Raw genomic sequence first — 13,291 nt, forward strand, 5'->3', positions numbered from 1 at the left:
ACATTGATGGACTTTTTGAATATACAAGACGATATTGAGGACTTTGCTGACGCATTAATGGAGCATCTACCAATTACTGTAACTATAACATTTTGTAATGGATCCATAACCAGTATCATTGAAAAAATATAATATGCTTGCAGTAATTCAAATGTTTTCTTAAAAAAACACCAGTCTAATAAGCTCAACTGATGTATCTACTGTTGCTTTTTCAATATTATACTTTGCCAATTTCTACTATGTTTGTAATTGTTTGTTTCTTTTTTAAAAATACAACAGCAAAATACTTTTAAAAGCTACTTTGACTTTGTATTACTTTTATAAAAATACCTGTGTGAACTGAGTGAAATTTACATGTTACTTCTTATCCTAAATTTAAACGCACCATACACTTTTCTGAAAATGTTTTTATTAATACTTTAATAATGAAGAAATGATACTTAACAACGATGTCATGACATTTACAAAATTGTATGTTTTCATTGCAGTTATATCGTAAACTTTGACAATAAATACAAATGTTTTCAAAAACAATGGTTACAACTTTACTTCCTAAAACAATCATCTAACTTGTGAATGCTCAAAATATTTAAACATTATATAACTATATAAGCCTTACAACTTAATAATATAAAACAGATACTTACAAGAAGATTAAGTAACAGACAACTAAAGATACTTATTACACATTAGCTTTTAATTGCAGCAAAACATTGTCAAAAAATAATGTCAAAAGCTCTAACTTAAATGCTGCGAGACCTATTGCATTGTAAATGCTTGTTATAATTTGGTATTCTGACCCTTTGACAAAGTCAGTATCTCTGCTTTATTTAACATGACCCCCTTATATTCAGGCATGTGTGCCTGCAGGAATTTGGCACCACATCCTGCGCCCAACCCCACCCCCCCTCCCCCCACATGGCTTGTGCACATGTCTGCCCACCACGCAGTACATTGGACAACAGCAGGATTGGGCACAGGGCCTGGCCTGAAATCAACCCCATGTTGCACATGGCCAGAGGTTGAAGTGACATTATAGTCAGCTAAAAATGTCAGCTAAAACATTCTATTTTAAACCAACAAAACCATTGAAATTCCCCAGTTATAGTTATCTCAAGAAACTGTAACTAATGCCCTAACATAACAATAACTCGCACCCTCGCCATGCACTGCTAATGACCTCACGCATTAAATATACTGTGGCATTATTAATAACATCATTGCAATATCTGAAATGATATCATTGATGACAACACTGTGCATGGCGAGGGCACGAGAGATAAAATTGAAAAAAATGATATAACTCTGTAGGGTATTTTTTTAAACCCTTGTGATTTTGCAGAGGGATAAAGGTAAACATGATGGGGTTGTTCTTGGTAAGCCACTGCGTTGCCTTACATTTCTTTACAAAGTCACACAAGGCTGTGCAAATCGCTTCTTTCTTGGGTTTGTAAATATTATGGAAGCCACAAAGCAAAGAGGCTTGATAAATCTGGGCCTACATGACCAGCATGTTTCATGGTCGTAGGCTGCAGGTGGTGGGCCTCAGCACTCATTTTTGGGAAGCAGGACTTATTTTTTAACAGCAGACTTGGACACAGAGCAAGTGAGAAAAAGGAAAAAAATAGAGAGAGAAGGAGGAAGAGAAAGATAGGAAAAATGGGCCAGTTTTACTAATATTTTCATGCAAAAGACAGCAAGCAGAGTTGCTCTATTGCGTGAAAGGGAGACCGCAGAAATGCATCATAGCTACAAAGATATGGCATATTTCTGCTGTCTCTTAGAGTTGGCCACTGTGTGCTGCCTAGCGCTAATGCAGGCACTCTAGCACCATGGTACAAGAGTGTCTGCGTTACAGGCAGGATTGTGTTTGTGTAGGAAGGGGCACCTTCCTGCCCAAAAACAATCCTCGCAGGTATTTCCCTCTTTCTATGTATGCTGCAGAATGCATCATGCATAGAAAGAAGAAGTAATGAGGGGAATAAAGATATTTCTCCTCATTTCGCCTGGTTCAGGGAGGCGTAATACTTTGGCGCATAATCATGTTTACTTGTCTTAGTAAATCTGGGATGGTGTCAAAATCAAAAGGGTGTTTGCATGGGAACGCAAATTCCCCGACCATTGAATGCCTACCCTGTGCAAATAACGCAAGGCAGCGCTATCAGCTGCCTTGCATTACTTTTTGGTGAAATCCCAAGTAAAGCCATGCAAATCTGACTTATGTGGCTTTGTAAATCTCAGCTAAACTTTTTCATTTGGCTGCGATAAACAAGTAAAAAAAGACAAGAGCAACCCATTATGTCAAAGTGAACTTGGGTATCAATGTAGCAAATGAAACATATGTTCACATGGAACTCATATATAAACACAATCTATTTACAAAGGCATCTGTGTAGATTTAATCTACATAAATTAATTTATAATAAAACAGACATTTTTCTGTAAAAACGTGATCTTTTTTCCTATTTAAGTGACAAAACACCAGTATCTCATTATCCCATTCGATTCAGGCGAATCAAAGTTTATTTCGAGCCACACGTTATATAAATTATAGCATTTGCAATAAAATAAATGGAGAGAATATTTCAAGAAGCACCCCAAGTGGAACAAGCATTGGCAAATGCAATAGGTTTAGTTTATGTGATTATTAATTAGTTGCAAGTTGTAGCTTGGAGAGCAGTTCTCCCATATAAGTTATTGAAACTCCGTTTTTGGCTTTGTCAATTTTTTTTTACATGGCTGAAAGTAAAGTAAAAAAAAGAGCTATTGGGTAAAGTAAAAAAAAGAGCTATTGGCTTTGCCAATGAATTTTTAGCTTTCTGTTCGTTATTGTGGGCCACTTTTACTTTGATTCCCGGCTTTGCTTTCTGGCCCAGTCTGACCCTAGACGCCTACAGCAAAACAGCTCAGCACACTTATAAATATCAAATGTGAACAATCCACAATGAGATAGATTTATGACACAATTCTTTTCGAGCCAGACGACCGCATGGAAACGGGTGCATTTATTCGCCGACACACTTCTTATTGAGCCTTTTGGATCGGTACAATACAGTACTTTGATACACGTATTTTTAAATCAATTGGTCAAACACACTGGCAATGGATATATGAAAGCACTTAAGCTTACATTGTGAGCCCTGAAGAAGTCTGATTGTGGACGAAACGCGTTGGTGGTTGCATAGAAATGTGAATAAAGGATGAATTTCAATATCAAAAGAACATATCAACTCTTTCTTGGGAAAACAATTGTGTCATAAATATATCTCATTGTGGCACATTTGATATTTATAAGTGTGCTGAGCTGTTTTGTTGTATGGTACTAGAGAGACCAGATAGGTTTCTTCTGGTTTCTCTATATTGGGACCCAAGGGATTGTGTCCCACGCTCTTTGCTCCTTGTTTTGTGTTTAAACTACAAGGACGACATGACTGGTGCGGGTATCAATGCTTTGATCCCCAATCTCTTACGATTGACCCTAGACCCCTTATTGTGCGTTACTCTTCTACATATAACTTGACATGCACGGGGCCACGTGCTTTAAGTGTGCCAGCGCTATTGGTATTACTGAGGGGATGCACAAGCATCTGCGCCCCCTTCTGTAATACCAAAGTGCCCCGGGGCGCCCAAAGCAGGCACAAACGCCCGTTGCACCCCCGGGGCACTTTCTGAAATACAGCACCGTGGTCTTAAGGGCCAGACTAGGAACACAAACCAGCCTTGGCAATTAATCGGTCAGGCCGCGGGAGGGAGGGGTGGCTGCTGAGAAACACTGCTGCTTTTGGTATTTTGGTACGGGGGTGATATTGTAGCACAGCTGCAAAACCGGCCCCCACCAGTCTGAAACCGGCCCTCGCCCTCACCCTCACGGTCCACAGGGAAAATGCCCAGTGCCCGCTACCGCCAGTCCGGCGCTGGTGGTCATCTTCCAGGGCCGGGCTTCTTTGTCACATGCATTGCATTATCATTTTAAGGGTCCTCACATCCTCAAAGGGCTAGGGGTAGCAATGCTAAAGAAGGTGCATGCTAAACTAGGGGAGCCTTCCTGCTTGCACCGCAGGATCCCAATAAAAAGTCTCCGCCCGGGCACTTGTGTGTTTTTACAAATTAAGCACTGGAGAAAGTACTCCGCTACAGTGTGGTGAAAATGTTTCATTAGCCAGCGAGAGACCCGGGAGAGTTTATTTTATTGCTTGTAAGTCTGGTGTCATATTTCCGACTGGCCTGGCTTTCTGAAAGGAATGTGGAGACGCGGTAAAGTCTTGTTCCATCTCTGCAAACAGCAGCCTCGTGGCTTGTGCGCTCTCTTCTGTATGCAACGCTAGGCTGCATCTGTTGGAGCCCGCGCGCAGGCTGGAGGGGGTGCTGTCACCGTAGCTGCCGGCAGAGGGCAGACCTAGCACCCCCTCTCCCAGCTCTATAAGGGCTGCCTCTCACTGCGGGCCAAGCCACTGGCGGGGCCGAGCAAACAGGAGCACGATCACAGCAAAGCAACTGCGAGCGAGCGCCTCTGCGCAGCCAGCCACATAGGAGCACACGGGAGCTTCAACAGGCACTTAACTCTCACAGGAACACTAACACAGAGAACGCTTACACTAGCGTAACTGCGAACGTGCGCACCTGCGCAGATACATACACAGGAGCACACGGGAACTTCACAGATATTTGCATAGGAACACACTTCCAAAGGAGAACTCTCTCACGAGGACACCTGCGCAGCCACATAGGAGCCCACGGGACATTCAACGGGCACTTAACTCGCACAAGAACACCCTCACACAGGAGCACACTTCCACCAGCGCAACTGCTAACAAGCACACCTACGCAGCAACACAGGGGAGCTTCAACAGACATTTCTATAGGAACACTCTTACACAGGAGCTCTCTTACAAGGGCGCAACTCCCAGGGAGCACACCTGCGCGGACACACAGGAGCACAAGGGCACTTTAACAGACAGATCCACAGGAGCAAACTCACAGGCGCGCAAACGTAGAAGCACTCGGGAACTGCAACGGAAAGCTGTTCCACCGGAGCACATAGGGGCACTGGTATACGGGGGCACATTTACAAGGGACACAAGAGAGGTACGCATACTTGGAGCCAGACTTGCGCGGTTACTCGCTTACCTAGGAACAGGAACTCCTAGGGGCACACACGGCATTTCACACTTACATATAGAACACCTGCGCACACTAGATCACACGGGGACAGCTGCAGTGCTGAGAGGCCGCCCTCGCACAGCCTCCTCTGGACCACAGGATGCCTCTGCTCCGACCCCTGCTGCTCTGGGCCTGCCTGGCATGGCCGGCCCTTGCCAGCACCGTGCACCTCCGCCGTGCCAACGACCGCAGCAGCGGGCGCTGCACCTACACCTTCAGCGTGCCCAGCCCGCACGAGGCCAGCTGCCCTGACCCGGGCCAGGCCGGGCCCGCCGTGCAGGAGCTGCAGCGGGAGCAGAGCGCGCAGCGGGCCGAGCTGGGGGCCCTGGGCACCCGCCTGGCGGTCCTGGAGCGGCTGCTGGGCGGGCAGGGGGCCCCGCCGGAGCTGCAGCGGGAGCTGGAGGCCCTGAGGAAGGAGAAGGCCGAGGCTGAGGCGCAGGCCGCCCGAGCCGAGGCTTCCTACCGGGACCTGCTGAGGGACAAGAGCGCCCTGGAAGAGGAGAAGGGGAGGCTGGAGCGGGAGATGGCGAGCCTGGGCCGGAGCCTGGAGAGCAGCAGCCGGGAGGTGGCCCAGCTCAGAAGCAGCCAGTGCCCCCCCAGCCGGGAGACCCCCGTGCGGGACGGCCAGTCAGAGGGCAGACAAGGTGAGTGCTGCTGGGCTGGCTAACTCTGCTCCCTCACGCACGCGTTTCATTCACTGACGCAGGGTGACAAGAGGGACAGAAATGTCAGGATGAGCCCTTTCTTAATGTGGCTTTGTGTTTTAAAAAGATAAGCGCAGAGGTGTAGTTATCAATAGCGCAGCAGGTGCAGTGGCACCGGACCAGAGCTTCTTCCCTTCCAAACCAAGGGGCAGATTTACAAGCCCCTTGCGCCACTTTTGCTTCACTTTTCCCATGTTAAAAGTGACGCAAAAGTGGCGCAAGGGGCTTGTAAATCTGCCCCAAATACTTTTCCCTTCATCGCATTAAGCCCCATGGCACCTTTGCTACACAATCAATAAGAGGCGCACAAGTGAAGATGTGCACTTTATGCAAGCATGGGTACAGGGTGAAAGAAAGAACAGACGTGTCAGGAGGTGCGTTGTGCTCAGTGAGGGTGTACAGTGCAATAGCAGGAATGTGCATGTGTGCAGATGCCTCTAGTCTAAGAGAGGCTGCAGTGTGGATGTCTAGCAATACTTCTCAGGAGAAGCTGTTTACCCCATGCTGGGTTAGAGTGCATTAACATGTATAGCCAGATTTCAGGATTTCCTGCAGACTACACATAGATACGGTGCAACAGAAAGAACATGCTTGTCTGTGGATGACTTTTATTGAGTGCAGTGTTAGAGAAAGATAACCGTGTACAATTCCTGGATTTGCACTGTAGTGGTAGACATTTTTTAAATGTCTTTGGTCCATGCAACGATATAGAATATGATGGAAGGGCTCGAAATGACTGGTCATGGCAAGTCACAGAAACTTTAGTTCGGCTCTATTAGAATAGGCCATAAAAGTACATAAAACAGAGTGTAAATACCCTTTAAAACATTCTAGTCATCGTGACTTTATATCCATGTAATGGTAAAAAAAAAGTGCATTAAAAGAAAGTTTAACAATATACCACGTTTTCATTAAAACCGTTCAGTCTGGCACAGCCTCTTCCTGATATGGATTGCTTTGCAGATAATGTAGGTAACCCTGGAAGAAATGACTGGAAACTCCAATTCACACAAAAGGTGCATAGTAGCTTTGTAGTCAACTATGTTATGTACAATAAATAGGGATTTAAAAAAAAAAATCTTAAATTATCATAAAACTGAAAAAAAACATGAAATGTAAAGTGCATTGTTTGGAATTGCTGTCACGCGGGCACGGGGCAGCTGCCAAATCACACTGATTTAATTTGAGGAAAGAAACAAGGCGCTGTACATTAATTAGTCGTAATCTGGTCAGGGCATGCCGATGTTGATGGCTTGTAACCCAAGATAGACAGGGTTGAAATCCTTCTGGGAGGGTGTAAGCCATATATGTGATAACCATGTGTTTCTCCCTATCGGTAGCGGCTCTGATGTCAACCCTTACACCTAATAGTACAGTGTGATGGGGGGTACACATGTCTGGGGGTGCATTCAGTACATGCCTGGGCTCATTGTGATAAGAGGCTTAGACATGTTCGGAGAGGCCCTTTAGTTCACACATACTTAGAGTCTGATAAAAGGGTTTTATATTTATGGAGACATTCTTTAGTCCCTGTCTGGATTCAGTGCGTTAGGAGGGCCAAACTGTCTGGGGGTGTATTCAGTACATGCCTGGGTTCAGTGTGATAAGAGGTGTAGATATATATGGAGAGGCCCTTTAATTCCCTCACACCTACAGTGTGATGAAAGGGTTACGAATTTCTGAAAACATCCTTTAGTCCATGCCTGGATACAGTGTGATGGGAGGGCTACAGATGTCTGGGGATGTATTCAGTACATGTCTGGGCTCAGTGTGACAAGAGGTTTAGACATGTCAGGAGAGGCCCTTTAATTCCCTCACACCTACAGTGTGATGAAAAGGGTTACACAGTTCTGGAGCATCCTTTAGTCCATGCCTGGATACAGTGTGATGGCGGGGTGGGGTACAAATATCTGGGGTGCACTGCATTCCATGAAGCCCATTAGTCCATGCATACATTCGTGATTATGGAAACGATAGGAATAGGGTGTGCCCTTTGTTCAACCGACTGATACAGGCAATTATACAAGTGATGCCCTTGATCGGTGCACTCATTCAGTGCAGTGAGTGGAATTGACCACCTTTTAACATTCACTATTGTCAGGGTAACTGGAGCGATCCAATTTTGGGGCCACATAATTTCCATCATAACTATAGATTTGCCATACCACTGTACTGAATAATCACTGTCGTGCTGATTGTAAAATGTAAACTAAAACCCAATAAACAAATTTAAACAAAAAAAACTATAGATTTGTCATATTTTCCACATAATTCATCACCTGCTCCTGGTGGAGAAGTGTGGCTCAGTGGTTAGAGGCGGCAGACCCGGAATCTGAGATCGACCGTGGACCAGGGTTCGATTCCCCGCCTCGGCGGGTCTCGGGCTCATAAATTCCACGGTCTCGACAATTCTCGCTCCGGTGCCTACTTGACTCACGGGGTTACACTCTGCGACTCTGGGCAATAGCTTGCTTAATCTCCACATCGGCCCCTCGCGGCGGGATGCCTGGCTTTCACCTTGTGGATACCCTGCCGGGGTTTCTCACAGGGGAATACCAGGACGGGTTCCCTAAGCAAGCGCGGAGATGCCCCAGGGTAAGTCCTGCGCTATATAAGTTTCATACATTTACATACATTTACATTTACATAATTTGCAGATTTTAACAAAAAAAGTTCCTATCCCAAATGGGCCATAAGTTAATAAAATAGTGACACGTGTTTCTGCACAGAGGAAAACCCTTCACAAGGGTTGCGTGGTCACCTTTCAGTTGCTTATTGATATGTTTGGGTGTTACATGTGGTACTAATGAGGTGAAAGATTGGTCCAGATGATGTTAATTTGTAAAAATGACAAACTAATAAGTAATACAAGTACAAAATGTACTGCATTATGCTACAGTATTTCTCTTTTCCTTATCATTCAGTTAACCTTGCTATAGTTTGGTCCTCCCCTGCTGCATAATTTCAGTGGCCCTGATTATTCTATGTAGTTACAGTGAGAGATGAGAGAAATGGATGGTATAGGGTGCCACCTTATTTAGTGCATTGACCCTCAGACCAGAGGGACAAGACTATTGCAGCACACTTTATTTAATGCACTGATGCTACAGGACGAAAATTGATAGGTATATAGGAATGCAATTTAGTCTATAAAACGTATAGCAAGATAACGTGTTATATATAGTGAGGACCACTGGATTTATTCGACCCTGCAACTCTGTCAGTTTCAGTATAAATAAGTATTGATGCATCGCATTTGCTACATAACCCACCATCTGTTGCATAATTTGCAGATTCTAACAAATAATGGTTTCCAGCTAAAACAGATACAAAGTAAAAAAAAAAAAGAGACATATTTGCTGCTGTGCAGTGACATGCCCCCAGGTTAACTGGTCACCTTTCAGTTGGTTTCTGTGGTCCAGTGTTCAACTCTTGCTAATGAGGTGAAACATTTGGAAGACAGTTTTAATGGCTGTTAAAATGACAAAATAGGGAAATGGAGTGTATCACTTTGCACTGAATAATTCGCCTTTTCTCCACTGCCTATTTTAGTGAACCTTGTTCCTTAATTTGGTCCTCCATTACTGCATAATTCCAGTATTCCTGGCTCGTTTGAGACAAAATGTCACAATGATTGCTATAAAACGTGTTACATTGTCCATGGTATTTGTTTATTTCATGCAGACAACTTTCTTGTAATTTGTGTGTGTTATTACGTGTAATTTCAGAAAAATTATGTGAAATTACGCTTTAATCTGTTAAATCTAACATTGTAAATTGGCACTATATTTTACTGAGTAATGCATCCTTATGCCCTTTTTGGGCGCGAGGACACGCCAAAAAATAGCACACAAAAAACACCAGTGCACGAAACATCATGTTGTGGTCGTTCCCATTTTTTTCTGTGGGCTTGCGCAATATTTTTGCCACAAACTCTGCGTAATTATGCACATGGCATAGTTACGTAATTATTCAACTTGTCATAATTACGCAATTTAGGGAATTTTACATAGAAAGCTCAATGTGAAATTACCCAAACTACATGAGATTGCTCTATCGTAACAGAATATTATCCGTGGCTTAGTGCTTATGAACTGATAGAGAGAGGCCAGGCATGTCTGAGAATGTTGGTTACTCTATAAAACAATATATTGAAAATGCAAGAAAAGAAATATTCACGATTTCAGGCTGTATATTATACAGGATAAAGTACCCTAACTCTACATTATGAGGATGGTGCGATTCAGAAAGGAGCTCTGTCTGCAAATAGAGAAGCTAGGCAACGCTCTTTTATAAAGTCACAGAACACCGAGGTGACTTACAATATCATCTTTACAGACCACTCTGAAATGTCAGCCATTCCAGTCATGCTTCTTCTAACTTCATATATGTTCTGGATGAACCAGTGCAAAATAAACGTGGAGCCCCTATCTTAGAAACATAATAAACCACTGTGTAATTTACCAAAAGAATGCGTGTAAAGACTTTTAGGCAGGTTGCTTGTGTATTTTTTTTTAACATGTAGGGACAAGCAGAGTCCATGTGTCGATTGCTGACAGCCACTAGAAACAGAGAAGAGGTCATTAAAAACTTCCTCGTCAGCTAATGACTGTCAACAAGAAAGGAATGTGAAAAGTGAGCCGCTTGCTATTTTTATTTTGACTGAAATATGATTTCAGAGCTCAACTGTGATTAGTTATTAAAGGCAGACATCTGAAGTCAGTGGTAGCCTGATACGAGTACATGATGGTCAGGAATTATAAATGGGTGTCTGGTATTTAATGTTTAAATAGGGGTTGGCTTGATGACTGGCTGTGCCTGTGACATGTAGGGAGGCAGGGAACTCCAAGGGGAGGCATTCCCCGGCCTGTGCCTATTCCAAGGAGAGGCACGCTGTAAGAAACAACCAGTGTCCCTGCAAGGGTGAGCCTTTGAGGACTGGGGCCAGAGAAAGGGCAGCTGCTCTACCATGGACAGGAGCTGACCTTCCCCTCTGTAGGGATCCCCTTCTGCTGGTGTCTGGTATGACTTACTACTGGGAGTTTTACTGAAGCCCCTCTCACCCATGGGCCTGGAATCTCTACTTGGAACCGAAAACCCCTCTTCCAGAGTGATCTGTAAATGTAAATTATTCTGGAACCTCCCTAACACCCATTGCCTGCATGACTTGTGTTACTGTGATCTCTGCAGGGACTTGCCAGCCATCATTCACTGAGCTCTGTGTTGCAGTAACTTAAGCGTGGAGCGCCCTGCCCCATGCATTTAAGGTATGTGTTGTTGTAGTCTCCGCGCACACCCTCATCCATCTTTCCATCTGATCTGTGAAACTGTAATGTAAGCCGGGAGCAGTTCAGCCCCCCGGGCCTGTGTGTTACTGCAATCTCCGCAAGGACTCTCCCCTCACCCGTCTCCCTGTAAAACCTGTGTTAAAATAATATAAAAAGTCACACAGGCACATGATTGAGGGGAGCTCCCTGTGGAGCTTACAGCTGCACAGGTCACACAGGCACAGAGGCTGAGAAGTTCCCTGCTTACATTACAGTAACACAAGCCATACAAGAACAAGGGGAGAATGCATACTTACATTACAGTAGTAGCAAATATGTATTGCGTAATTTAGATTAAAAACCAATACAATAAAATACAGCAAGTAATAAATAAGTAAATAAATAAGTAGCATGGGGCTTATTTACAATTCACTGCTGCGTCCCTTTTTGTGACACAGCGGCGGCATAAACAATGCACCAGGTTGCACCCTATTTAAAAGTGACTCATCTAGGCAGATGTGTCACCTTGTAAACCCCTACGCCACATTACACTTGCATCAGGTATAATGTGTGCAGGGTGGGCGTTCCCACGCCAGAAAGCTTTGTAGAAGTGACGCAGTGAAATCTACAAGATTTCACCGCTCCACTTCTAGGATGCTACTGTGTCAAAACTATACGCCTGCTCCAAGCAGGTGTAAGGAGTGACACAGTATAATAAGAATAGGCCTCCCCATGCATTGCTGGAGTTGCATCAGGCTTACGACACAACTCCAGCAATGCGTGAGTTTTGCGCTTACAGATATGTCAGGATTTCTAAAGCATCTGCTTGCGCCATGGTGTGCCGTATTGTAAAGATGGTGCATCAATGGTGGCGCAAGAGTTTCTCTCACATACGCAAGGAAACTAGGGCATCGCGGCTGTAATGCAGCAATGCGAACCTTTTTTTGTAAATAAGCCCCCAAGTACACTAAAAGGGATACATATTAGTGATCAATTAACAAAGAACCATTTCATAAGTAAATACATTTATCAATGTTTAATACTTTAAAATTCATTTTGATCAGTTTGAATTATTTAAACTGGTTATTTAGACCCAACCCCATGAGTGAAAGAAATTTTGTTGTACCCCCAATTGTTTTGTTTGTGGCCCTAGAAAATCATAACATTGTTGCGTCTTTGAATGTTCTTATGCCTGCTTCGCGAAAAGCGAGTTTATGAACTTGATCCTCAAACTCTGTAGTAGTGGACATAAACAAATGATATGGTCTATAGTTTCAAAGGACAAATTACAAAATCGACAGATTATTCTCATAAAGGCTCTCTCCAACCCTTCTTTAATACAGTTGCCACTGATAAACAAATCAACTGCACAATTTAGAGATATACTTAGCGGATCATGATCACGTTCTGTTCTTTCGATGATTTGGAAATCTAGACATGTATGGAAGTTTGACACATGTATCAGCGGATAGTCAGTGATTGATCTATTTCCTGCTGACGAGAATATGGTCATTGCAGGTTGATCAGTGCTGAACCTTTCACTTAATTGTCAAAAGTCCAAGTCCTATAATGAATTATGGATATATATCCCAGTATTAGAGATGTTATTTTTCCTAAAAACCTTATGTGGAATATGGAAAAGCTCCTCTTCATCTGCTAATAGGTTTTAATTAAAGTCTTCTGTTAGTAGAAAGAAGCCTAGTGATGTAGCATCTCTAATGGGTTCTAAATGTAATATAAATTGATGGATTAGATGCTTATTCTTAGCAGTGGTAGTTACATTACAGTAATGTGAGTTTTACAAGCACAGGAGGAGACAGGGCTCTCATCTTTCGCAATGATCTGCGTTACTGTAATGTAACCTGTAAATCCCCTCGCCTTCTTTGCCTACACGACTCACTTGTGTTACTGTAATGTAAGCATGGCACTCCTTCTACTTTCACCCATGTGTTCATATCACCTGTTATAATAATCTCTTTAGGGAGCCCTCTCTAAACTATGTTCAATCTCTTACTGTAGACTCTCTGGGATTCCAGGCTCATAGTTCGGTTGAAGTAAACTCCAAGGTTTTTTAGCTGATAGTGTTGGGGTGAATGTGTCATGGGGAAACAAACAAGAGATATTAAGGTCTTTTTTATAACTCCTGTATGTTTAAGTCTA

The 13,291-nt window shown here is 43.6% G+C and overlaps 1 protein-coding gene across 1 annotated transcript in view; it reads left to right on the forward strand.

Moving 5' to 3' along the window:
* Positions 1–5,260: 5,260 nt before the first annotated feature.
* MYOC (myocilin) overlaps positions 5,261–13,291 on the forward strand; it is a 73,010-nt gene continuing 64,979 nt past the window's right edge. Inside the window, exon 1 of the mRNA XM_078641108.1 lies at positions 5,261–5,804. Within this exon, the coding sequence (XP_078497234.1) occupies positions 5,261–5,804 (544 nt within the window). The remainder of the gene's footprint in view (positions 5,805–13,291) is intronic.

Source organism: Lissotriton helveticus, chromosome 1_1, assembly GCF_964261635.1.
Source record: "Lissotriton helveticus chromosome 1_1, aLisHel1.1, whole genome shotgun sequence".
Taxonomy (NCBI): Eukaryota; Metazoa; Chordata; class Amphibia; order Caudata; family Salamandridae; genus Lissotriton; species Lissotriton helveticus.